Genomic DNA, 25,491 nt, shown 5'->3' with positions numbered 1-25,491 from the left:
CTGACACAAGGGCAGCGGTTGGGGGGAAGGGGTGATTCTCATTCCATCAACATTACCGTTTTCTTTATTCTGTCTTCATTTCTACTTAAAGACAGAACATTTTTATGGTGTCCTTCAAATATAATCGGCAACCACTGTCTACAAAGAATCATCAGAGTGGTGAGATAAAATCTTTTATCCGAGTATCTCAAATAGACTGGGGCAAGGAAAAAAGCTAGGAAGGGAATGCCCTCCCTAGAATGAATGAAAGGGATGATCAGACAGCCTTGAGCGGGGAGGGAAACAGTGGTAGATTTGATGCTTCAATAATACTTAACTCCTGGGCAAGAAACTCCCCTTATTTTGTTTGTGATTTCAAGAGTGTGGGAAAGTGTGTGATGCGCACTGCTACATAACCCTGGAGATTTGGGGGTCCCTCCTCCTCTGTCTTGGGGGACAGCAGTGTTTGGGAGCCAGCAGCCTTCCCTGGGAAATAGCCCTTCTTGATGCCAGCAAGAGTCGGAGTGTGGGGCTCCTTTTGAGGCTGAATCGGGCTGAGAAGGTGTTGGAGAGAAGCTCAGACCGTTGCTAAGGTGAAAAGATGGTCAGCCAGATGTCAAGAATGGGTCAGATCATATGAATGTATGGAGGCATCTGTCTACGATTCCAAACGTGGTGACCTGATTTCCAGATGACGACAGAGCACAGCGGAAGGACCGTGCAGGGCAGATAGGACGTGACTACAGGACTGAGAAGCGCTGGGGAAGGAAGGGCCAGGTTCACACAGCAGCGGAAGGTCCTTCTCTTCAGTCCCGGGAGGGGAGCGAGGCAGCCAGGAGGATGCTCCCAGCGTCCCAGCCTGGCTCGGCTGCCTGAAAGGGTGGCAGGCAGCCACCTCCCGGGGAAGCGAGGGGAGGGTGCCCTGTGAGCTCTGCCAATACCACCAGCAGGGGCGCAGCGGCTCTTCCAACCTTTAGGAACTGTCAGGGCACATGCAGAAAGCATTGCTATTTCCCGCCCAACCCAAGCCTCTTCCAAAGTGGCAACGGAATGAGTTTGACTCGAGTCCAGGATTTCTGGCAGCATCTGAGTGTCTTTCTTTCCTCTCTTCCCTGGATGCTGTGAAAAGAGCGTCCTCTTCCCTGCCCTCTCTCTATGTGGGATTCCCTAAACTTCCTCTAGATCGGCTCTTCAGAAGAAATAATCCACATTATTCACCCACCAGAGAATTAGTTCAGCAAATATGTACCGAGCACAACAAAGGGCTAGGCATTGTAGGACATAGAAATAAATATGGCGCCTGACTCCTGCTTATTATCTCATTGGGAGGAGATGCAATGCAATGCAAAAAAAGTGAAAGACAGCACAAAATAAAATTATACAATGGGAATCTGCTTCCCCGGTGGCTCTGCTGTTGTTCAGTTGCTCACTTGTGTCTGACTCTTTGCGACCCCCATGGACTGCAGCATGCCAGGCTTCCCTGTTCTTCACCATCTTCTGAAGCTTGCACAAACTCATGTCCATTGAGTCACTGATGCCATCCAACCATCCTCGTCACCCCCTATTTCTCCTGCCCTCAAAGATAAATTAAAAGATTTTCTTAATCAAGTAGGTACCATCTACCTCTGTTCTGTGGTCAAGGAGCAGTGTTCACCGGGGCTCTGAGTGATGTCTGGGGGTGTGGTGGGGTGGGGGGAGGTGAGTAAATGCACAGAGATGAAAGCACAGGCCAGGGAAGGGAGCTGCCCGGGTAAAGCTTTATGAGCAGGGACAACGGCACAAAGGCTGGTCAGGATGAAGAATTCATCAGAAAGCGTGGTTAGAGATAAGAGGCAGTTGGTGATACCACCCCGGTATCTTTCTTATCTAGTGTTCAGATGTGAAAAGCTTTCGTTTTGTTAGAGTTTTACGTGTTTGCTTGATGGCAGAAGAAATACCTGCCGTCTTCATCAGGAACGTTGACAATGTGCTGAAATGGATGATATTTTGGTAAATGTGTTAAGAGCGGGACAGTACTGTTTGTTCTTTCTGCCGAAGCTAATTATCACCATGAAAAAGAAACCCTTTCTGAATGATGAAGTAACGCTTTACTCAGGAGGATAATTAATATTTTTGGAAGGCTGCAAAGAAGTGGATGGATGTGCAGTCACCTGGACCACAGCACTACGTCATTCAGAAGAACACAAATATCTCCCCGTAGCCTACTTATCACCTGATGGCAGAGATATCCACAGAACCACGGACACAGCCTGAATGGGAAGACAGGGAGAGGCAGAAGATATGACACTCTTTTCAGTACTACCTTTTTTAAAAATTAATTTTTTAGAAGAAACCAAAGAGGAAATAAAAAAATACCTGGAGACAAATGAAAATGAAAGCACAAAAATCCCAAACCCATGGGGTGCAGCAAAAGCAGTTCTAAGAGGGAAGTTGATAGTAATACTATCTTACCTGAGGAAATCAGAAAAATCACAAATAAACAGCCTAAACTTACACATAAAGCAACGAGAGAAAGAATTAATAAATCGCAAAGCTAGCAGAAGAAACCACGAAGATCAGAGCAGAAATAAATGGCATAGAGATAAAGAAAACAATAGAAGAGACCAATGAAACTAAAAGCTGATCTTTGAAAAGATAAAATTGATAAACCTTCAGCCAGACTCATCAAGAGAAAAAAAAAAAAATAAGGAGAGGACTCAAATAAATAAAATTACAAATGAAAAAGAAGTTAAAATGGACATCACAGAAATACAAAGGATCATAAGAGATTATTTACTGTAAGAGTCCCTTGGACAGCAAGGAGGTCACACCAATCAATTCTAAAGGAAATCAATTCTGAATATTCATTGGAAGGACTAATACTGAAGTTGAAGCGCCAATACTTGGGCTACCTGAAGCAAAGAGCCAACCCACTGGAAAAGACCCTGATGCTGGGAAAGACTGAGGGCAGGAGGAGAAGGGGGCGACAGAGGATGAGATGGTGGGATGACATCACCGACTCAATGGACAGGATATTGAGCAAACTCCAGGAGACAATGAAGGACAGGGAAGCCTGGCGTGGTGTAGCCCATGGGGTCAAGAAGAGTCAGACACGACTTAGGGACTGAATGACAACAACTATATGCCAATAAAATGAACAACTTGGAAGAAATGGACAAATTCAAAAAGGTACAATCTACAAATTCTAGAATTCTAAAAAGGTACCAATCTCCTAAAATTGAACCAGGAAGAAACAGAAAATATGAACAGACCATGACAAGTGCTGAAATTGAATCTGTGATTTAAAAATTCCCAACGAACAAAAGCCCAGGACCAGATGGTTTCATAGGCAAGTTCTATCAACCATTTAGACAAGAGCTGATATCTATCCTTCTCAAAATCCTCTGAAAAATTGCAGAGGAAAGAATACTTCCAAAGCCATTCTATGAGGCCACCATCACTCTGATACCAAAACCAAAGATACCACAAAAAAAGAAAATTAGACACCAATATCACTCATGAACATACATGCAAATATCCTCAACAAAATATTAGCAAACAGAATCTGACAACACATTAAAAGGATCATGCACCACGATCAAGTGGAATTTATTCTATCAGATCCTCATTAGAGCTTATGGGGTGAAGTAATTATTGAATAGCTTATTTGAACTTTTTCTTATCATGGAGTCCAAGGAAGATGAACCGTTCCTTAACCAGAGTTATGGTAACTGTCCCTCCCTCCACCCTTAATTAAAAGAACAATCTAAGAAGAGATGTAATTCAAACTGGACCCCCGTGATGGAAACAACTGGATTCCTTCTGACATTATGAGTGTCTGTATACATCTAGTAAACTTTAGTAGGATAATGAACTGATTTTTGGATAATTTTCTTTATTAATATAAAATCTTTTTCTTTAGTTAATATTTTTTTTTTGCTTACTTAAAGTTTTGCTGATTTGCAGTTCACTATAAGATGATGGCCAGACAGGAAAAAGTCATTAATAATTCAGTTATTCATTCGTCAAATATTGATGAATCCCTGGTATGGGTCAGGTGTTGTTCTAGGTACACGATCTACATCAGTAAACACAAAAGATGGAACCTCCTTCTCTTAGTAGGTTGACATTCCAGTGCAGAGAGATGGACAAGAAACAAAGAAATAACATGTTCCATGCCAGAGGGTGATTAGTGCTGTGAAGATCAATAAAGCAGAAAAGGGGGTAGGATTTTAAGACAAGGCACCAGAAAAGGTTGTTTTGGGAAAGTAACACTTGAGTAACGACCTGAGGGGTTGAGGAATAACCACATGGACATCTAAAGGAAGCGGAGATGGGGTGCAGGGAGCCGCAGGTTCAAGGGCCCTGAGGCAGGCTCGTGGCTTAGGTCATGATGGAACCACAGTGAAGCAGCGGCCAGTGAGGAAGGAGGGGGGCTGGAGAGGGAACCGTACAGAGCCGCGTCTGCCTCACAACGACTTTTACCTTCACGCTGAGAGAAATGAGGAGCTGATGCAGGGTTTTAAAAGCAGAAAAGACATGCAGTAGGTAAGGTTTTGACAGGACCACTCTGGCTGCTCCTTTAGAGAGTAGATCGTGGCACTGGGGTGGTGGCAAGGACTCCAGGAAAGTGGCCACGGTAATAACCCAGGTGAAAGAGGATGAGATTCAAGGAGGCGGCGGCGGGGGCGACAAGGCAATGAAGATGAGAAGGGTCAGGTTCTGGGAAAATTCAGAAGGAAGCCAGACCTGCTGGTGGATCGGGTATGAGCGTGCAGAATCATAGGACCATTACAAGGACAGGTCACCGCGGGGAAGTCTTCGGAAGGACTGGGCTTGGGACAGAAGACAAGGAACTCAGGCCTGGAGATGTCGTATTTGAGATGCCTGTCAGACCTCCCATGCGGGTGGTGGACAGGCTATTGCAGACAGAGATGTGAGATTTATGCCAGAGGTATCTATCTGGGAATTTTCAGACTATCTAATACTGAAGCTTTGGGCTTCCCAGGTGACGCAGGTGGTAAAGAACCCACCTGCCAATGCAGGGAGATGTAAGAGATGCGGGTTTGATCCCTGAGTCGGGAAGAGACCCTGGAGGAGGGCATGGCAACTCACTCCAGTATTCTTGCCTGGAGAATCCCATGGACAGAGGAGCCTGGAGGGCTACAGTTCATAGGGTCACAAAGAGTCAGACGTGACTGAAGTATTAGTATATACCCCCCCGCCAAAGTTTTGATTGAGTTGATAGAGAAAAGTCCAAGTTCAATTTTGTTTTTGTTCTTGGTTCAAAGTCACTGCAGCTTTCTTTTCAATAGATAAAGTTCTGTATAGCATTGTCTTATAAAAACCCATTACTTTGGTACAATATTTAAAGCAAAAGAGTTAGCAAAGGTCACATTTCCTTTCTCCCAGACAGAAGAGAATAGTGTGCTGTTTTGTTCAATTCTGCTTTTCTTACTCAAGGAGAAAAGATATTGATTCCTTAAAGCCTATGACTGAGATATTTTCACTCCTATTTTTAAACGGCTGGCTCCCTTTCCTGTCTGGTGACATTTGATAGTAGAGGCTTAATTTAACACGGGCAATATGGACTTCCAAATGTTCCTGCCTCAGAGACAGTTCTAGATAACTGACTTCCTGGAGAGAAGAGACGCCTTGAAGCTAGAAAATCAATCAATAGTTCCCTACTTTGTTATATTTTAATCCACCAAAAGAAATAAAACACACAAATGCACAACACCTAGTAGCTCGTATCCAAGTAGCAGAGTGATTAGCTATTGATTTTTCCTCCATGTTACAGAGGAGCCCTAGGATTTGATTGGAAGCCACTGCTCTTTCTTGTCTGAAACAAACAAGTCAGGAAAAGGAAAGCAAATACACAGAAGGCTAATGGTGTAAATATGTAACACCTACCATCCGCATTTAAATTCAAACTAAGTATAAATATCAAGTTGTGAGCTTATTTCATGCCTGATGATGCACTGCAAGCATAACAAATAACTGCATTTATTAGACACAGATTTGAAATCTGGTCCCTGTGAATGAATAAGTGGCGTAGAGACTGTCAAGGGCTTCCCTGGTGGCTCAATCAGTAAAGAATCTGCCTACAGTGCAGGAGACCAGGTTCGATCCTTGGGTCAGGAGGGTCCCCTGGAGAATGAAATAGCAACCCACTCCAGTATTCTTGCCTAGGAAATCCCATGGACAGAGAAACCTGGAGACCTACAGCCCACGGGGTCACAAAAGAGTCGGACACGACTTAGCCACTAAACCAAAAGAGACCTGCAAACACTTGATGTTTATTGGAGGATATGATGGGAATTGTGGGGTGGAAAGTGGCTGGTTCCCAGATCATGAAGGGCCTAGTATATCACCCTCAGGAATCTGGAGAGAGGAAATAGACCATTGTCTCTATGCATAATCTGTGTATGAAATTTGAACCCATGCCTGGTATTCCAACTGCCCCAGGAACGGAGTCTTCCCTCTGCACTCACTCTCACCTGCTTTCCCTAGACCTCCTGAGGTCGCATGATCAGAACCTTTGCCATGACACGTGGTCCAGCTCCCTGCTGTCTGATCCTCGCTGATACCTATTACCTGTGGTCAAACTTGCCAGGCTCCATGCTGCATTGATCATCCACCCTACTGGAGTCATCTCTTTCACCCCAGGAGGTCAATGGTCCTTGGGGAAGCCGTGCCTCTCCTTGGGCAGGGCCCAGTGGTTCATCAGTTCTCCAGGCATCAATCAACCTTGGCCTGAGCATCCTCCCAGTCACAGGAGGAGGAACCAGAGCATCTCTTGGACAACCTGGACTCCCATCACCCACTATGCACCAGGCACATCAGGCCCCCAGAGACCTTGAACCCATCATCAGCCTGCTCCCAGACCCTCTTCTGGAGGGCTGTCTGCAGAGGCCGCTCCTCCAGCTTAGATAGTCTTCCCCCGAAAGAACCACAGGGCCCCATCTCATCAGCTTCAAGTCTTTGCTCAAATGTTAGCTTCACAATAGCTGTCACCTTGACTTTGACCTCTCAAACCCATAATCCCTGATGTTAAATGAAAGAAGCTGGATACAAAAGCTCACATCTTACATGATTCCATTTACTTGAAATATCCAGAATAAGAAAATCCACAGAAACTAAAAGCAGACTGCTGGCTGCCAGGGGCCAGTGGGGGAGGGAGAAATAGGGTGTGGCTACTTAATGGGTACAGGGTTTGGGGGCTTCCCAGGTGGCACTAGTGGGAAAGCACCCACCTGCCAATGCAGGAGACAAATGAGGCATGTGTTCAATCGTGGAACTCCAGGAAGCTTCTCTGGAGGAGGGCATGACAACCCATTCCAGAATTCTCGCCTGGAGAATCCCATGGACAGAGGAGCCTGGTGGGCTACAAGTCCATAGGGTCGCAAAGAGTTGGAGGGGACTGAAGTGACTTAGCACACACAGGGTTTTCTTCAGGGTCACAAAAATGTTTTGGAACTTGACTCAGGTGGTGGTTGCAGAACACTGTATAAATACTACATGCCATCCAAAAGGTACATTTTAACGTGATTAATTTTATGTTATGTAATTTTCACTTCAATTTTAAAACACTGCAACCTCACCAATGACAGCGTGCCTGACCCAGCACCACTTTCCCCCACAGAATGTTTCAGTCACACCGTGGGATTCATGTGTGTCTTTTGTTGGTCGCCCCTGTCCAGAATGTAAACTCCACAAGGGCAAGACCTTCTCTCTGCTTTGATATCATCTCTAGGCTTAGAGGGCTTCCCCTGAAGCACAGCAGTAAAGAATCTCCTGCAATGCAGGAGACCTAGGTTCGATTCCTGGGTTGGGAAGATCCCCTGGAGGAGGGAATGGCAATCCACTCTAGTATTCTTGCCAGGAGAATCCCACGGACAGAAGAGCTTGTCTACAGGCTACAGTTCATACGGTCACAGAGTTGGACATGACTGAAGCGACTGAGCACTCATGAACGCTAGGCATAGAACAGGCCTAGAACAAAATAGGTCATGGACAAACATTTGTTGAATCGATAGACTTATGGATGACCTCTTTAATGCTTCATTAATGAAGGATCTTCCCTTTCTTGAATACAAAAATATAGGGAGATGATTCTTGAAAAATAGGACTGGAGAGCCAATCTGGTCTAATGCAAAATAAATTTTAACACAGAGAGGAGAAGAAGAGGCCTGCATCCCATTAGAATTCCAGTTCACACCATGGAAAGCAAACAAACAGCCTGGCAAGGATTTAGAGGGTCAGGACATGGTATCCAGTGCTCAGCACTGCAGTCATTTTTAATTTGCAAGGATTAGGAACGTCAACAAGCCTCACATTTTCCTCTAAATTCTAAAAGATAAATTAGAGCATTGATTTCCGCTAGAAGGAGAGCTGGAAAAACAAGGTCTCTTAGCACATGCTCTGTTTCTGCACGTGCATATATGCTCTGCATGTGGGTTCAAACACAGGAAATGCATTATACTTCAATTAAAAAAAAAAGATGGAGACACGGTGAATCGGAGGGAACATACCAATGAGCTCCTTATTCCTGACGTCCAAGGCCATGTTCCGGAGCGCGGTGGCCACTGCGCACACCACACGGTCATTGTCGATCCGCAGCAGCTCCACGAGGATGGGCAGGCCTTTCTCTTTCCGGACAGCAGCTCGGATATATACCGACCACTGCAAATGAGGGGAGGCCAAGGCGTTAGGAGCTGGGGTGGGTGGAAACCCTCCAAGCAAACAGCGCCTGTGGGTGTTTCGGACTGTCCTCCACAGGCGACCAAAAGGTTGAATTATCAAGACCTCCTTGTAGAATAGGTTGAGCCTATCAGACATGTATTTAAAGGTTTTAACTTTATTTTTGCCTCCAACTTAGGATGGAGGGTTCAGCGTTAATCAGTTCATCACACTTCATTTCTCTGGTGCCAGCTTTCCCAGTCCAAGAGTTAGAAAGATATCTGTGTGGTGTCTTTATACCTGATGCTTTAAGATATGGAGGTTTGGGACAGGAAGGGCTGGTTACTGACATGAAGAGGAAAAGAAATCCTGGAAAAAGTAGAAAATGATAAAAGGTTGCATACAGGTGATTTAAAAAAAACAAACAAACTTGAATTTGGAAGTGGGGCAGAGAGATCTTACAGAAATTACTGTCAATTAAGTTGTCTGCTGAATAATTAGGAGGAAATAAATCGGAAAACGGTACAGCCGAGGAGAGGTACATATGACATCAAAGATGAAGAGTGAAAATAGTAAAATTTTAAAAATTGAAATATATTATATCCAGGGCCATAATTCAATGTCTAATTTACAAGGTAAGCATACAATTTGTTTTGGGTTAGTGGTGGTTGGCCTTAGTAGAACACATCTAAGGCTTTTCATGGAAATGTATTTGCCATATCAGGACAATAAAGCATTTTGATTCATTGAACCAAATACGGGTCGGCTCAGGTTTTCTAGACATTTGAGTACACACACTTTACACTTCTGTACCGTGTTCCAGAGAAGAGCATGTGCCACAAAAACCAACCCGTATAAGGGTTTAATCCATTGCAATTTCATCTGTGAGCTAAGAAAATGAAATTCATAACACGAGGTTTCGGATTCTGTGGCAGAGTTCTCCTGGGGACCACCGAAGGTGGACAGAGTCCCCACCCTCCCCGCCGGGCCCCACCCCCCCTTTCCCCGTTGGGACAGGCACCCCAGAGCTGGCTCTCACCTGTGGCAGGCAGGGAGCCCCCTCTGGCAGTGAACGTAGGGCATATGCCATGCCTGCCACATCCTCAGCCCAGCCCTGCATGAAATATGAGATCAAAAAAACACACAACTTCATCCTGTCCTACGTTAGAGAAGTCACATTCACATAGTTTCTTATCCCCATCAACTTGGACTGTTCACTTTCTCCTGACCCCACACTGTCGTTCAGACTCTGGAAGGTGGGGTGGGGGAGCAGAGGGAATTCACGACAGCATCTCTTGACTGCAATGAACTATTTCATAACCCCAGTTTCAGGAAGCAGAGGAATGGATGGTCAGAAAGTCTTAGACATGGAAAAAAAAATTTTCGAGATTTGGAAACCGCTTCTTGAAATTTAGCTGTTAGGATGGGATATCCCTCCCATGGAAAGGAGCTTCATGAAGCCAGTTCAAACTCTCCATCATGTCCATGGGAAATTTCATTTGCAATCTAACGTGCTGAGACATGATTTTCATCTACTCCTCCACTATTGCTAAGCCTTCTGATTTCCAGGTCCAGGAGTACGCTAGACACCTGAGCTTACGTAGCCCATTCACTGTTGGGTTCTTCCCTAAAACTAAGGAAAATGGAAATCAGAGCATGGAGTCCATGTGTCCATATGGTAAGATAAACATCAACAATGTATTTTAACGCTGGGGAGATATTCTGGGCCTTTTGAGAGACCAGGGTGGATATTTTTGGAACTCAGCCAGCCTAAAATCAGGCCCAGAGATGACCTCTTTCCTAGAACCACCTCATCCTAGACCCCAGATGCTGGCTTGTCCATTTGTGGTCTCTTCTAATCCCCAAACTCCTGGGAGAATGACACTACTGTTCTTATAGACGAGGAGAGCTAGACACAAAGATGTTAAACAACTGCCCGCAGGTCTCACCTGTGCCCCGTGACCCCGAGTCCTCGCCCTCTGATTCTGCTCTCCATGATTCTGACAATATTCCCTCCTCGCCATCATCTCATTGTCTCACCTAAACCTCTGCGCTCAGTCCTTTCCCTCCCTTCCGTTCTTCCCAATATCGACAGAGGAGAATCTGGCCATATTTGAAACAAACCAGGAAAGGTCCCCTATAACTTACTTTTCCCTCCTTAGATTCCTAGCTATTATATACCTTCCTGTTGGATGGAAAGATGGTTTGGTGTTTGTAAAATGATGAGTCCTTCAGCTTTGCCGAGAACTGATTTGAGAGGAATACAAATGGCTACGCATGGCCAAAAATGTGCACGAGTTATAGATATACTTTTCTGGTGTGAGAAAATGGTACACAGTGATATGCTCTAAGTGAAAAGGGAAAAACGAGACAATGGATTTGATCTTATGTGAGCGACACATAGAAAATAGTTTTTATTTTGAAACTTTTAGTTGTGTGTGTGTTTGTGTGGATATGGAAAATCCCCAGTATTAGCTCAGGATATGATGATTCACAATCAATTATTAACAATTAATTCAAAAGATGTTGCAAGCTTCTAAAGTTTTCTTGACATGCAAGGATTTAGGATAGTGATGCTTTTTAAAGACACAATTATTTATTTAACTTTTGGCTGCATCGTGCGGTATGTGGGATCTTAGTTTCCTGACCAGGGATCAAACCTGCACCCCTTGAGATGGAAGGCAGTCTTATCTACTGGATCCTGGGAGACATCCCGGAATAGTGATGCTCTTTAAGTAGCAGCTGAGCAGTCTTGGAGCAGGTCATGTATAACCCCCATGTGAACCTTTGTGTAACCCAATAAGAAGGAATAAGGAGGAGAAAAGAGAGAAAGGCATGATGCAGTATTTGGGAGATGGGGAATGTGTCTCAGGTGCACTGAACACAGAAGTGCAAGACTCATATAGTTTTTCCAAAAGAGAAGTGAGTTGCCTTGGACAGTACTGCCCATGGGGTGTTAGTAAAGTATATGAGTTGCCAAGAGCTTTGTAAGTGAAACAAAAGTGGAAGTATCACTGGCGTGAAAACAGGTGAACAAGAGAGAAAAGGTTATGGTAATTCATTGCAACTGAGGTGGAAATCTTTGGACAGAACTTGATTTTTTTTGCAAACAGAATGATAGCATTGTGTATCGAGCCCACCAGTGAGGACGAAAGGAACAAAGCACGTGTGGACCAGCCTGGCTTTCGGAATGGTCCGTGAGCTCAAGAGAGGATGCATGATGATTCAAAAGGAGAAGAAGGAAGAAAAGGAAGAGGAGGGAGAGGATGAGAGAGAAGAGATGAAGGAGGAGGAGGAGGAGGGGAAGAAGAGAAGGGGGAGGAGAGGGAAGAGAAGGAGAAAAAGGAGGCGGAGGAGAGGAGTTAGGGGAGGAGGAAGAGGAAGACCTCGTTCAGGAGAAAACATGGCCGAGGCTAAGGACCTGAGGATGCAGAAGGATTAGCTGGCCAGTTGATTGGGATTCACTGGAATGGCAGGCATTGGACTATGTCCACCTGGGTTAATGAGAGGGTGGGCCTGCATCTCAAGGGAGCACAACAGTGGGAAAGGCGGCTGTGGGCCGGAAGAACACCTTGGACCAGAGATAGTCCAATCACCAACTGCCCCATCCCCACTGAGAACCCCACAAGACAAGGACGCTTGTCCTGGGCAAGAGGAAACACAGGAGAGAAATGATTCCAGACAGAAATGAATACTTGATCTGCATCCCCTGCAGGGATATGCTAGTAAGAGCCCCAAGTTGAGCGCCAACCACAGCGGGCATGAGAAGATGAAGTCTGACAAATGTGGCCAAGTGGTAAGCCTGGAGGAACTGAGAAATAGTTTGATTCGACTGAGTTTGCAAGAAGTGTTCAGATGAAGTGCTTTTCCCCCCTTTTATCGCATCAGGCAAAACAGGGCTCCAAGCTGACTTTCAAAAGAGAACATTTCTGGTTGTGAATCTGCAGTCTTTTTCTGCTTCCTGCTTAGCAGATGATGGCCCTAAGTGTAGCCTTGGATGACCACATCTTCATGACACCTTGAAGATGGCAGAAGAGCTGTCAGCCTGGGGGAAATAATTCATAGAGAGGAGCTTTACTCCTCATATATCTTCCTTTACCTGTTACATCAGAGAAAGTAGCTTTTACCTCCTATCTTGTTTGAGGCCTTGTGTATTTGGTGGGGGTCTCTTTGTTATAGCAGGAGCTAGAATTCTTTTAAATAATGAGATGTGCTAGTGTATTTAAAATGAACTCTAACCACTGACTTATAGTCCTAGGTTTCAACTAGTGCTATTGGAAGTGTGCTTCCTCATCCTTGATTTGTTCCTTGTGAAAATGACCTCTGGGATGCTCTTGTATGTTGTGTGTATACACCCCCTTGTGTATATACTCCTATTATGGCACCTCTCATGTATTTTTCTGGACTTTCTGTTTATATGTTTATTATTCTAGAAGGTACCTGAGGGAAGTTACCAAGTCACATTCATCTCTTTATGTCAACTGTCTTCTAATTTCTGGCTCACAGATGGAAATTAAAAATGTTTAACTGGTAAAAGAAAATGTCAGTTTGATTTCTAGTACCAAGTGTGTGCTATTTAAGAACAGCATTCTCCACTGTAAGGAACTATATAAAAAGGACCATGCGAAAGTCACTCAGTCATGTCTGACTCTTTGTGACCCCATGGACTATACAGTCCATGGAATTCTCCAGGCCAGAATACTGGAGTGGGTAGCGTTTCCCTTCTCCAGGGGATCTTCCCAACCCAGAGATCGAACCCAGGTCCCCTGCATTGCAGGCAGATTCTTTGCCAGATAAGCCACAAGGGAAGCCCGAGAATACTGGAGTGGGTAGCCTATCCCTTCTCCAGGGGATCTTCCTCATTGAGGAATTGAATCAGGGCCTCCTGCATTGCAGGTGGATTCTTTACCAACTGAACTATTAGGGAAGCCCCAAAAGGACCAAAGCAATTGAAATTATAGACAGGACCAGTAAGTTAAAGATTCCTCTGGAGGAAGAAATGGCAACCCACTCTAGTATTCTTGCCTGGAGGATTCCATGCACAGAGGAGACCTGTGGGCTACAGTTCACGGGGTCACAAAAAGGTCAGACACGGCTGAGTGACTGAGTACAGAGTTCTAACCACTTCCACAACAGTGTAATCAGAGTTTGAAGTGATCATACATCTCTTTGGGAGTCTATCCTAAAGCCACACTCATCCTTAATTCTCTGTATGGGGACAGAACTTTTGGTGTAGGGTTTTGGAATAGTTGCTTGTCCTCAGGGCTGGAAGGACACAATACTGAGTTTCATGTCCTGGGCCATCACAGCTCTGATCATGTTGGGACACTCAAACTGAAGTTTCCATGTTAGAATTCCTCTCTGTTCCCAATGCTTGGGTAATTAACCTTGGCAGCTCCCAGGCTAGCCCAGATCTTAAACTGGGCTCAGAAAGGATTTCTTCTATAGATAGTTTTACAGCTGCTCTAGGAATCCTTGGAATTTCCTATGGAGATTGGTTGCACCTGTGAGGTACCAAGCCCAAATCAACTTTATACATGAATGGGCCCAACAGGTTTAAAGATGCTGCCCCAGTGTCTTCTCGCTGGCATTACTGCTGGTGAAAAATCAGCTGTAATCCTTATCTTTACATGCAACATGTCTTTTCCTCTGGCTGCTTTTAAGATTTTCTGTTTATTACTGATTTTGAGCCATTTGATTATGAAGCACTTGGTATTGTTTCTTCATGTTTCTTAGGCTTGGATCGGTGAGTTTGTGGTTTTCATTAAATTTGAACAATGTGGAACCATTTGGAAGATTTTTCAACCATCATTTCTTCCTGTTTTCTTTCTCCTCTCTCCCACCTCTCCTCGGGGAACTTTAAATGCATGTATATTAGACCACTTAAGGCTCATGGATGATCAGTAACTTTGTTTTTTTCTCTCATCATTTCATTTTAAATACTGCTTCCAGGGCAATATTTAAATTCATTAACCTTTTATTCAGCAATGTCTAACCTGCTGTTAATCCCATTCCATGTGGCTTTTTTTTTTTTTTTCCAATTCAGTTTATTTTCAACTCTAGATGTTTTACTTGGGCCTTTCCTATATTTTATACATTTCTAATGAACTTTTTGAACACATGGAGTAGAGTTATAATGACTGCTTGTCTGATATTTTTAACATCTTGGTTGGTTTTGAACTGCTTTTGAATGATTGATTTTTCTCCTCATTATGAATCACATATTCTTGTTTATTTTCAATTGGATGTCAGACATCCTTAATTTTAATGCATTGGATGCTGGGTATTTTTGTATTCCTATAGGTATTTTTAAACTTTAGGATGCAGTTAATTTACTTGCAAGCTATTGATCCTCTGCATCTCACTTTTAAGATCTGATAGAGAAGACTAGAGCCTATTTAGTCCAGGGCTAATTATACCTCATTGCTGAAGCAAGACTCTGAGAGTACTCTACTCAAGGATCCACCAATCACCAGGTTTTCCTGTGTGGCTCTTGGGAATGCACACTATATCCATTCCTGTGCAAGTGCCAAGTTTCATTTTTGTTTAATAATTTCAGGAAAGTTTTTCTTTAGCCTTGAGCATGCACTTCCCTCTTGTGCATGCACTGACAGCTCTCTGCTGAGTATCTGAGCGGATCCTCTGAAGATTTCAGGGGTTCTTTCTAGGTGTGGCTTTCTCCTCTTTGGGGCCGTCCCAAAGCTCTGGGCTTCCCTATGGCTCAGACGGTAAAGAACCCTCCTGCAAAGTGGGAGACCTGGGTTTAATCCCTGCGTTGGGAAGATCCCCTGGAGAAGGGAAAGGCTACCGACTCCAGTATTCTGTCCTGGAGAATTCCAAGGACAAAGGAGCCTGGCAGGCTACCATCCATGGGGTCACAAAGAGTTGGACATGACTGAATGACTTTCACTTTCACTATAACCTCTAGTCACCTTGGTCTCCCTAGATTCCCAGTTGTATCTCCTGAGCTCTGAGTGTCTGCCAAGCTTCTCCTGGGTTTTTAATCTTTGTGCTATTGTCTGCAAATTCTCTCAAGACAGCAATCAGGGACAGCCATGGGGCTCACCTGGCTTATTTCCTGTTTCTCAGAGCTCTCTTTCATCATTGATTAATGCTTAGTGTTTTAACAACAGTTCTTTCATATATTTCTCCAGTTTGTTTCTGTTGCTGCTGCTATTGCTATTTAAAGGTACTTGGTACTCCATCTTGGCATCTTGGCTGGAAGGGAAAATCCCTCAGCTCTAGCTGTTTCTACAATATCTGAATGTAATTCTATCACTCAGCACGTTGCTATTCAATGACACTGGTGAAAGTAAGCCAGGCTGTCCAAAAAGGGCTTACTCTCTAGTCAGTTTGGATGTGTGTGGCATTTATAACACAGATGCAGCCCTTACCATCAGTACTGCTTAGTGGGGTCTTAGGAGAAACCACTAGCTACTGTGTGGTTAGAACCAATGACCTGGTTTTGATCCTCCTCCTCCCTATCTCCTCCTGAGGTTGGATCATCCTTGTCCTGCCTCAGGCTGGTCATCACATCCAAGTGAACGCATTCTGTCTAGGAGCCTGCTAACTAGGCAGAGTCCTCAGATAACCTCTATTCTGACCCAATTAGTAACCCATGAGGCATGATGCCACATGCCCCATTTTTTCATCATAATCTTTCACAACTCTGTTTCTTTGCATTTAAACCTTATGCTTTATACACCACTGTTAACTAGGACAACAATCTTTGTCTTAGATGTTAAGCCATGATAATTACTTTTATTTGTTACACTCCACTCATTTAGCCTAATTCATTTTTAGTGATACACCAATTGCTAAGCCACACTAAATTCAATGCCCCTCTTAAGTTCCCTGTCCTTAGGAACAAGTCTCAGATTTCCCAATTCTCTTTATTTTTTATTCATTTGGGCCACATGGCTAGAGGTTCTATTTCCTTCTCACTAAATCTATGTTGCTATCATGTTACTTCATTAAATATTAACAGATTAATATCCAAGTATCTCTTTATTTCCTCTAACTCTGAACATAAATGGGAAAATAATAGGCTTCCTGAGAATAGTCCCATTTTAGGGAGAAAACTGACCACACAAAGATATCTAAAATGTTTGATTTAAAAGCAACAGAACAGATGTATTTTGACAGTTCTAATCCTGACTTTCCATAGAGTTCAAGTACGATAAAAATAAACCACAAATGGGAGCATTCATTCACATTTTGGAACTCGTCAAACTACTACATCCAACTGCTTTAATATTCTGTGACAAAATTGTTTTACTGTAAATGAGGAAAAGGTAACTGAAGTCCATGTTAGCTAAGAAAAACACTTCACTTTGCTTCTGCCATTATGTTTTTCTGATGCTCATAAACCAAGTAATGAGTGTTTTAAAGTTTAAAAAGTATGTGGGGCCATTATGAAGATCTAGTTTGCTAGTCAATTTTTTCACAGAAAAGTGTGCTGCACATCTCCGCATAAAGAGAAGTTATTGTTTCAGATGATGAGGTCTATAAAAAGCTCTCTCCATGTAAAATTCGGATGTTTTACCTTCACATTTCTGCTTTTGTTTGGATCATAAAAGTTAAGGACACTTAAAGAACACCACTAAATTTCAACAGTTGCTATAAAAAAACACATTCTTAGAACCCTAGGTTTTAGATGGTAATGCTGTCTTCATGAAATTTGATGCTGTTTGTGTGTCCTCAGTCAATCTTTTAACTGATCAAGTTTGTTTGGTTCTGGTATAAACTATTCTCATCTTTAAAAAGTTATAACTATTTATCAGTGTTGGCTTAATGACAATCCTCTCAAATCATTCCTATTGCTTATCCATCTTCCCTTCCCACATATTCCCCTACCATTTAACATGGTACCTTACTAAATTATACAAAGAATAACGATAATGTGATACTGACCTTTATGCATGCTTGTGTATTTGTATTTTTATAAGAAGATTCTTATACAAGCACATACATTTATAACTATGCACAAATATGCCCTAAAGCGCCTTTGCCTTGACCAAGGATTATCCCCTTTGCATAAAGCCATCAGGAAGGCCAGTGTTCTGTATAAGCAAGGATGACACCCTGAGAGTCAAAATTCTACTTTAACTATTGGAATAAAAGTCTTTCTAAAATGCTTTGTCTTCTAAAATTACTAGTAACCATTCAACATTTTCTTGATGACAGTCAGCATTATGACCATCAGTGATTAGAATAAATGAAATAGCCAAAACACTGAATGGCCTCTGACATTTTTTTCTTTCTTGCATCCTTATATTTACTTCTTCTAACTCCTTTATCTTTTCACTTTGCCATCAGTGTATCTATTTGCCCTTCTTACCACAGATCTGTGTACCTACTTACAACAGTAACTCCTTGCATTTTTTAATTTGTTGTTTGAAATATGATGAAGGCTGGGAAATTCAATGGTCATAGTTGTTAAGCTTTGTCTAAAATACAGAATGGCTCTTGTGATGTTGATTTTAGCTGTTGTAGACCATTCTGCCTCTTACTCAGTAGTCTCTATTAATAATAAAAAAATTACCAACTCAATGCATCTGGATATATGGGGATGAATTTTACACTGGGGATAACTAATGTTCAGGTTAATGCACTGAAAACAGTCAGAAAGATGTTATTGCTAGAAAATTCTGAGAATTTTTATCAGACTTCTTCCTTAATTCTCATTATATAACCCAAAGCAGGAGAGAATTTTTGAATATCAAAATACTATAAATCAGTATAAAATCATATACACTGTAAATTTACTGTTTTATTACTCCAAACACCTAAAGACCCAGACATATCTCAGCAGCTCATCCAGCTGACCTGGTTATGTGAGACACAGCACCTATGCCTTTAATCACCAAATTAAATACAAAGTCCAGTGCTTCAGGAATCGTGGAACGGGGCCATGACATCAAAATACGCATCCTAAAAAACACTGACGAGTCTGAAAACTGAAAAGAAAATAGTTCTCTCACAATTTCCTTTCTATCAATTTTATATCCTATTGACTACATATTCCCATCTGAATCAAAGGACCAAAAGAAGAATCATAAATTGTGATCATCTGAAGATGCGCTACTAACTGCTTAGTGACTGACGGATGTTTATAAATATAAAAGACTGCTATTCATAAGAAAGGCATATGGACAGAGACACTAGTTCAGTTAAATGTCTGTGTCTCAGCATTATTGCTCAGTCAAGCACAAGGCTTAGCAGTGGGGTACAAAGAAATAAATGGAACCTGGTTTCTGCTCTTAGAGGTCTTACAGACCAGATTCTCTTCTACAGGACATCCTTAGTAACCTAACAAGAAATAATTGAATAACTGGAAATATTTATTGCCGGGAGCCGTTATGAGAGGTCCCGCCCGTGACGAGGTCATGAAAAAAATACCAGGCAGGCAAGGCCGTCCGCGACCCCATCCATGACGAGGTCACGAGGAAAAAACCTGACAGGCAAGGCCGTCTAGGATAAGGGACCCTCCAGGTTGGCCTCGGCCTCTACCTCACCCTATATCCTCCCCCCTTTTCTGCTGTTCTTGTTTGTCCTGCTGCGGATTCTTGTGTTGCCTGCCGAGAGCTCTCCTGCTTCTCTTTCACTGAATGAGGACCAACTTAAAACCCTAATTAATAAATCTCCTGGCCGCTGGTACCCTATGAAGGGGCCAGGGATAAAGAAAATGCTTCAGTTCAAACCCTTTTGCTGGCATTCTGGCTTATTTGATAAATATGTGCTCTCATTGCAAAAAATGCTCTTGATTGTTCTAAACATCCTAAGCACAGTACGCTAACAAAAGAAACTATTAAGCATAGGCCCCTTCACGGGGTGAGAAAAGCTCCACAAATATGACAGCCACAAATGTGCCTAATAGAAAATACTTTAGATAGAGATTAGCTGGCGACTTCTTGCAGGTAGTTAACTTTTAGACTAAGAGCCTGTTTTGTGCCATATCTGCTGTTTCGGCAGTCCTTCACATTTCTGTTCTGTAAAAATGTAATCCTATCTAGTTCCCATAGAGATGAGCTTATTAAAAAAAAAAATAGATTAATTATAAAAAAAAACAGGGTTGGCTACTGAAGGTGCTTAAGTTACACTAGGTGCAAGCCATAAAATATTAGCAGGCCTGAAGGCCAAATGATAAAAAAGACTCTTGTAAACAAAAGTATGTAGATAACATCCTGTTTCTGTTAAAGGTCAAGTTGCTGTAATGTTTTGAGATGACCTGTGTGTAAGCAATATGCACTTCCCCCAAAAAGATGTTGTTAACGGTATAAAGGGGCTATACAAAAATAAACTTCAGACTTAGCCCTCGAGCTTTGTCTCACTCTCTCTCTCATTCGCCGACGCCGTTCATCCTGAGGGTTCCCCTAGATCCTGCTGGGGCTAGACCCTGACAATTTATCCTTAAATATGATGTGGAGATGTACAGTTCTTGGTACGTGACATGTCTTTTTTCTCTGGCTGCTTTTAAGATTATCTCTTTAATTCTGATTTTGAGCAATTTCATTATAATGTACCTTGGTATAACTTTTTCATGCTTCTGGTACAGTTTCTTGAGTTGCTTAGATGTGTGAGTTTGTGGTTTTCATTAGATTTGGAATGTTTTCAATCATTTCTTCAAATAGCTTTCTTTTTCTTCTTTCTCTCTTGTCTTGTTTTGGACTCCATTAATACATATATTTCAGGCCACTTGAAGCTCACTGATGCACTGTCCATTTTTTTCCTTTTTTTTTTCTGTGTATTTCATTTTGTATAGTTTACAATCGCTGTCTTTCAGTTCACTAAACTTTTCTTCTGCAATGTCTAATCTGCTATTGATTCCATCCCACATATTTTTCATTTAAGATGCTATATTTTCAACTCCAGAAGTTTTATTCGCGTCTTTATAAATTTTTCATGTTTCTAATTAATTTTCTGAACATATGGAATACAGAGCTTAACTTTTGAAGCAAAGGTTGAAATCTTACAATCAACATCTTCTAGCGCTCAAAGACATTTCTCCATTTTTAACTTGTTCTTATAAGAACCTAACTATTTGGCAAGTAAAAATAATAATTCATTAAAAAATCAAAATGTGGCAAACTTGCCATCATCTAGATGGCTTTGCATTTCAGATCAGACTCTGCTCTAGAGAGCATCCCTTCCCATCCCCTTTAATCCATCCTCCAAGGCAAGGGAGGTGGGTGGGAACTTACAGCAACTTAGTGCTCTTGGGTGATCAGTGATGACCCTTTGGCCTATGACATCCTGCATCTTTGAATCCAGCTTTGTGACTAACCTACATGATGTGGCGGGAAGTCACCCATGACTGCTTCTGCTTAAAGACGATGCACCTGGGACACACTGAGATGCTTTAACTTTCCCAGAGCCACAAAGCTTAGAAAAGTTTTGAACTGTGACTGGACTCAAAGCCTCTTAACTTTAGATGGAAGTTAAGACTCAGGACAAGTTCAAGGAACTGACTTCCATGACTGTCACTTTCCTAGCTCTGCAAGGCTATCCTCTGGCATTCTGCCTGGTGAGACTCTAACTTTGAAACTTTTCTTTGGATGAAAGCAAAGGTAAAATTCACTTCAATCCCTGCTCCACCTGAATTCTTAAGGGACAACATTAGGGATGCCTTAAGGGTGGAGAGGGAAAGGAATAATTATGCTCATTCCTAAAACCTAAGAGAAGAGGTGGGCCTGGCATGCATGAGTAAGTAGCCAGCTCCTGGGAAGTATCATCAGGGGCTGGGTCCCAAGAGCTGTGCCCCAAGAGCTGGAAGGTCACACCCAGGAAAGATGGTGCTGCAGCTGAGACTGTAGAAATGGAAAAGATGATGGGAGGGACAGAGAAGTGACAAGAGGCAGGTATTGGAAGATCTGATAAGAAGAGAAGGTATTTATTGCTTGTAGACTTTTGGATAGCAGCCATCCTGACTGGCGTGTAATGGTACCACATTGTGGTTTTGATTTGCATTTCTCTAATAATGAGTGATGTTGAGCATCTTTTCATGTGTTTGTTAGCCATCTGTATGTCTTCTTTGGAGAAATGTCTGTTTAGTTCTTTGGCCCATTTTTTGATTGGGTCATTTATTTTTCTGGAATTGAGCTGCAGGAGTTGCTTGTATATTTTTGAGATTAATCCTTTGTCTGTTTCTTCATTTGCTATTATTTTCTCCCAATCTGAGGGCTGTCTTTTCACCTTACTTATAGTTTCCTTTGTAGTGCAAAAGCTTTTAAGTTTCATTAGGTCCCATTTGTTTAGTTTTGCTTTTATTTCCAATATTCTGGGAGGTGCTGGAGAGGGTGTGGAGAAAACGGAACCCTCTTACACTGTTGGTGGGAATGCAAACTAGTACAGCCGCTATGGAAAACAGTGTGGAGATTCCTTAAAAAACTGAAAATAGAACTGCCATATGACCCAGCAATCCCACTTCTGGGCATACACACTGAGGAAACCAGATCTGAAAGAGACACGTGCACCCCAATGTTCATTGCAGCACTGTTTATAATAGCCAGGACATGGAAGCAACCTAGATGCCCATCAGCAGATGAATGGATAAGGAAGCTGTGGTACATATACACCATGGAATATTACTCAGCCATTAAAAAGAATTCATTTGAACCAGTCTTAATGAGATGGATGAAGCTGGAGCCCATTATACAGAGTGAAGTAAGCCAGAAAGATAAAGAACATTACAGCATACTGACACATGTATATGGAATTTAGAAAGGTGATAACGATAACCATATATGCAGAACAGAAAAAGAGACACAGAAATACAGAACAGACTTTTGAACTTTGTGGGAGAATGTGAGGGTGGGATATTTCAAAAGAACAGCATGTATACTATCTATGGTGAAACAGATCACCAGCCCAGGTGGGATGCACGAGACAAGTGCTCTGGCCTGGTGCACTGGGAAGACCCAGAGGAATCGGGTGGAGAGGGAGGTGGGAGGGGGGATCGGGATTGGGAATACATGTAAATCCATGGCTGATTCATATCAATGTATGACAAAACCCACTGGAAAAAAATAATAATAATAATAAAAAAAAAGAAAAAAAAAAAAAAAAGAAGAGAAGGTATTATTACAGGGCAATACTGAAGCCAGTATGTGTGGTACCCATGGTACTGAGCTTCTGAGAGTGATCTAGAGCTATGTGTCTATATCAATATTGTTTTGAAGAAAAAATGAATGGTAAGGAAAGGAGTGATGTATGAATAGTCCAAAACTCCAAGTATTGATATTAAATGAATGGAAAATGGAAGGCTGAGGTTTAAACTCCTTCTCTTGATATTTTCCCCATATTCCTTCATTCTTCTAAGAGGTTAACACTCTTTTATGCAAAAAGGCAATTTAGCTCATGGAACTAGCAGTGACCAAACTCAAGAATTCTTGCTTATCATGAATCCCTCCTTTCTACCCAAAAGGAAGGTCATGAAAACTTTCTGTGAGAACCCATCAGGAAGACTGTGTTTATAAAAATCCAGAGAAAAAGACCCTCCTAGTATCTTTCCCAACCATACAATTGCTTTAATTTAACATCTTGCCAAAGATAACTAGTAACACTATTCTTCCCTGTAATCCCATAATTTAAAAATGCAAGTGGTTCTTTTCCTTTGGGGACAAGACCAGCTACGATATTACAGGATTCACAGGGGTTTTTATACAAGATGTTTGGGTATCAGCTCTGTCAGTGACAGTGCTTTGAAAAGCCTCGACATGTTCCCAGTCACCTCTGAAAAGGAAGGAACTCAGCTACACAGACAGAATGGAAAGCATATCACAGCATCTTCCATGACTATACTGACATCTATTCCTCTGTGTTTTGCAGGCATCTTCAAGGACCTCCTTAAGAAGACTTTTTCAAAGAAATATGTTTCTAAGTCCAACAGTTCAATGGAACTCTTTTTTTTTCTCTAACATCCTTAGAAAACTTGATTAGAATAACACCCCTCAAAATTGGACTTCTCTTATTTTCTAAGAACCCTCTCGTGCTTCCAGATTTCTTTCTTATTGTAACAAACCAGTCATACCTTCCAGCTCCCTGCAGCCAGGTTCTGCAGGGCGCCCGCTGCCCCTTCCAGCGTGTCTGCATTTGAACACTCAGACAGCAGTGTGAGGTAGGGTTTGACTATGGACGGGTGCCACAGCATCTGGATCCCTTTTGGTGGTTCTGCACAGTCTGGAAGAGGTCCTACTCCATCCCACTGGTGGAAGAGAAATGAGAGAGTAAACATCTTTAACATCGTCACACTTCCCACCATTGCCCTCTGCAAACATCCAAGACGAAAACCAAAGCAGGGTGTCATGACATTTGGAGAACTGCAGGCAGCATATGGCATCAGCAGTCCAAGGACCACCAAAAATGAGAGAGCCATTCCTGCCCCCCGAGAGCTTCTGATGGAGGGTGAAGCAGGTACATCAGTGAATGTAATTGGCAGTAGAACAGTTAAGTGCTCTGAGAACAATTCTAGCAACCGTTACAGGGAGGAAGGAGAAAAGGTACGCTGATTTTGATTGGGCAGGATGGAGGAAGACTACAGATCAAGACAGCATACTTTACAGTAAGCTAAGCATACTATAGGCATAGTATCGCAGTTAGAGACTATCAAGTGCCCTCACTTCTTACACGCAAGTGTCAACTGTGATACATTTCTAAATCGCTTATAAAATACATATTTTGTCATTGCATCTATGAGCATCAAACTAACGACAGAATGTACAAAAGAGAGAAGATTGTTACGGTTTATTAGATACTCTGCCATGAGTTATAGGCAAATTTTGATCCTATAGAAATTCTGACGTTTGCTTTGAATTGAGTGTAATGAGTTAACAAAATATGTAATTAAAAATTAACTGCACATTCATTTTAAGTTATGGATCATATGCAAAAGGCAAATGAATACAGCCTTAAAAATCATAGCTTTGAAGATCATGTAGCAATTTGGGTCAATGTTTACAACAGAAGTTAAAGCAGAACACAAAGCCATAAGGGGTTTGGCCTGGTACCAAGTAAAACGCATCATAAAAAGCGTAAGGATAATAAATATTTATTTATGTATGTCTTTCATTTTTTCCTACATTTCTAATAGCCTATTCTATTACTCTTATAATTTAAAAAATATTGAGTTCCAATGATGATTCTGATCTTTGATCACATTTAGCCTTTATCTTCCATTAAAAATAAAGGTAATGGTATAATGAAGGTAGAAATGAAGTAATATGTGTAGAAAATATATTCCCATATTCATTTTTGAGAACAGCCATAGTACAACAGGATTATTTTATAGTACTATGTTGTGAATATAAAGCTATTTAACTCCTTATTTGTATTTATTAATGATTGCTGAACATATACTCTAAATGACATATATACTAAACTTTCTCACAGATACCTTATGTACATAAATATATGTGCATGTATGTCCATATACATGTATGTATATCTATGAAGACAAAATTGTATTTCAGAATCTGTTAGTGCCTTTATTCTGAAATTTTACCTGGAAGAAAATATACCTCATGCTGTATCCTTGTAACAAAAATAGAAGTGTTGATAGATATAATAGAAGTTTTTTTAACAGACATTAAGAATTGCAAGAATCTCATCGCTTATTTTCCAAGAGAAAAATTAAAAAGCCATACCTTCTTTTTCTCTATTATGATACAGCTTAACTTAAGGTTAAAGCACAGAGATGAATGACATTCCATCAATGGGTGAGGCATCAGATTAAAGGTCATTTTCAATGAGAGTGTCACTCAATCTCAAATTTATAACAAGAACACTCAAAGTGGAGACCTTCCTGTTCTTTCAACTTAAGCCACTTCTAAACTGTTCAAAGAAGACTTTACA

General features: G+C 41.9%; 1 protein-coding gene across 1 annotated transcript in view; it reads right to left on the bottom strand.

The window, feature by feature from the left end:
• Positions 1 to 25,491, bottom strand: part of CTNND2 (catenin delta 2) — a 1,052,580-nt gene that overhangs the window by 102,307 nt on the left and 924,782 nt on the right. Inside the window, exons 15-17 of the mRNA XM_061129708.1 lie at positions 23,672 to 23,845; positions 9,680 to 9,754; positions 8,493 to 8,643 (exon numbers count right to left, since the gene is read on the bottom strand). Of these exons, the coding sequence (XP_060985691.1) occupies positions 8,493 to 8,643; positions 9,680 to 9,754; positions 23,672 to 23,845 (400 nt within the window). The remainder of the gene's footprint in view (positions 1 to 8,492; positions 8,644 to 9,679; positions 9,755 to 23,671; positions 23,846 to 25,491) is intronic.

Source organism: Dama dama, chromosome 25 (genome assembly GCF_033118175.1).
Source record: "Dama dama isolate Ldn47 chromosome 25, ASM3311817v1, whole genome shotgun sequence".
NCBI classification, from domain to species: Eukaryota; Metazoa; Chordata; class Mammalia; order Artiodactyla; family Cervidae; genus Dama; species Dama dama.
This window is presented reverse-complemented; position numbering and strand designations above follow the sequence as displayed.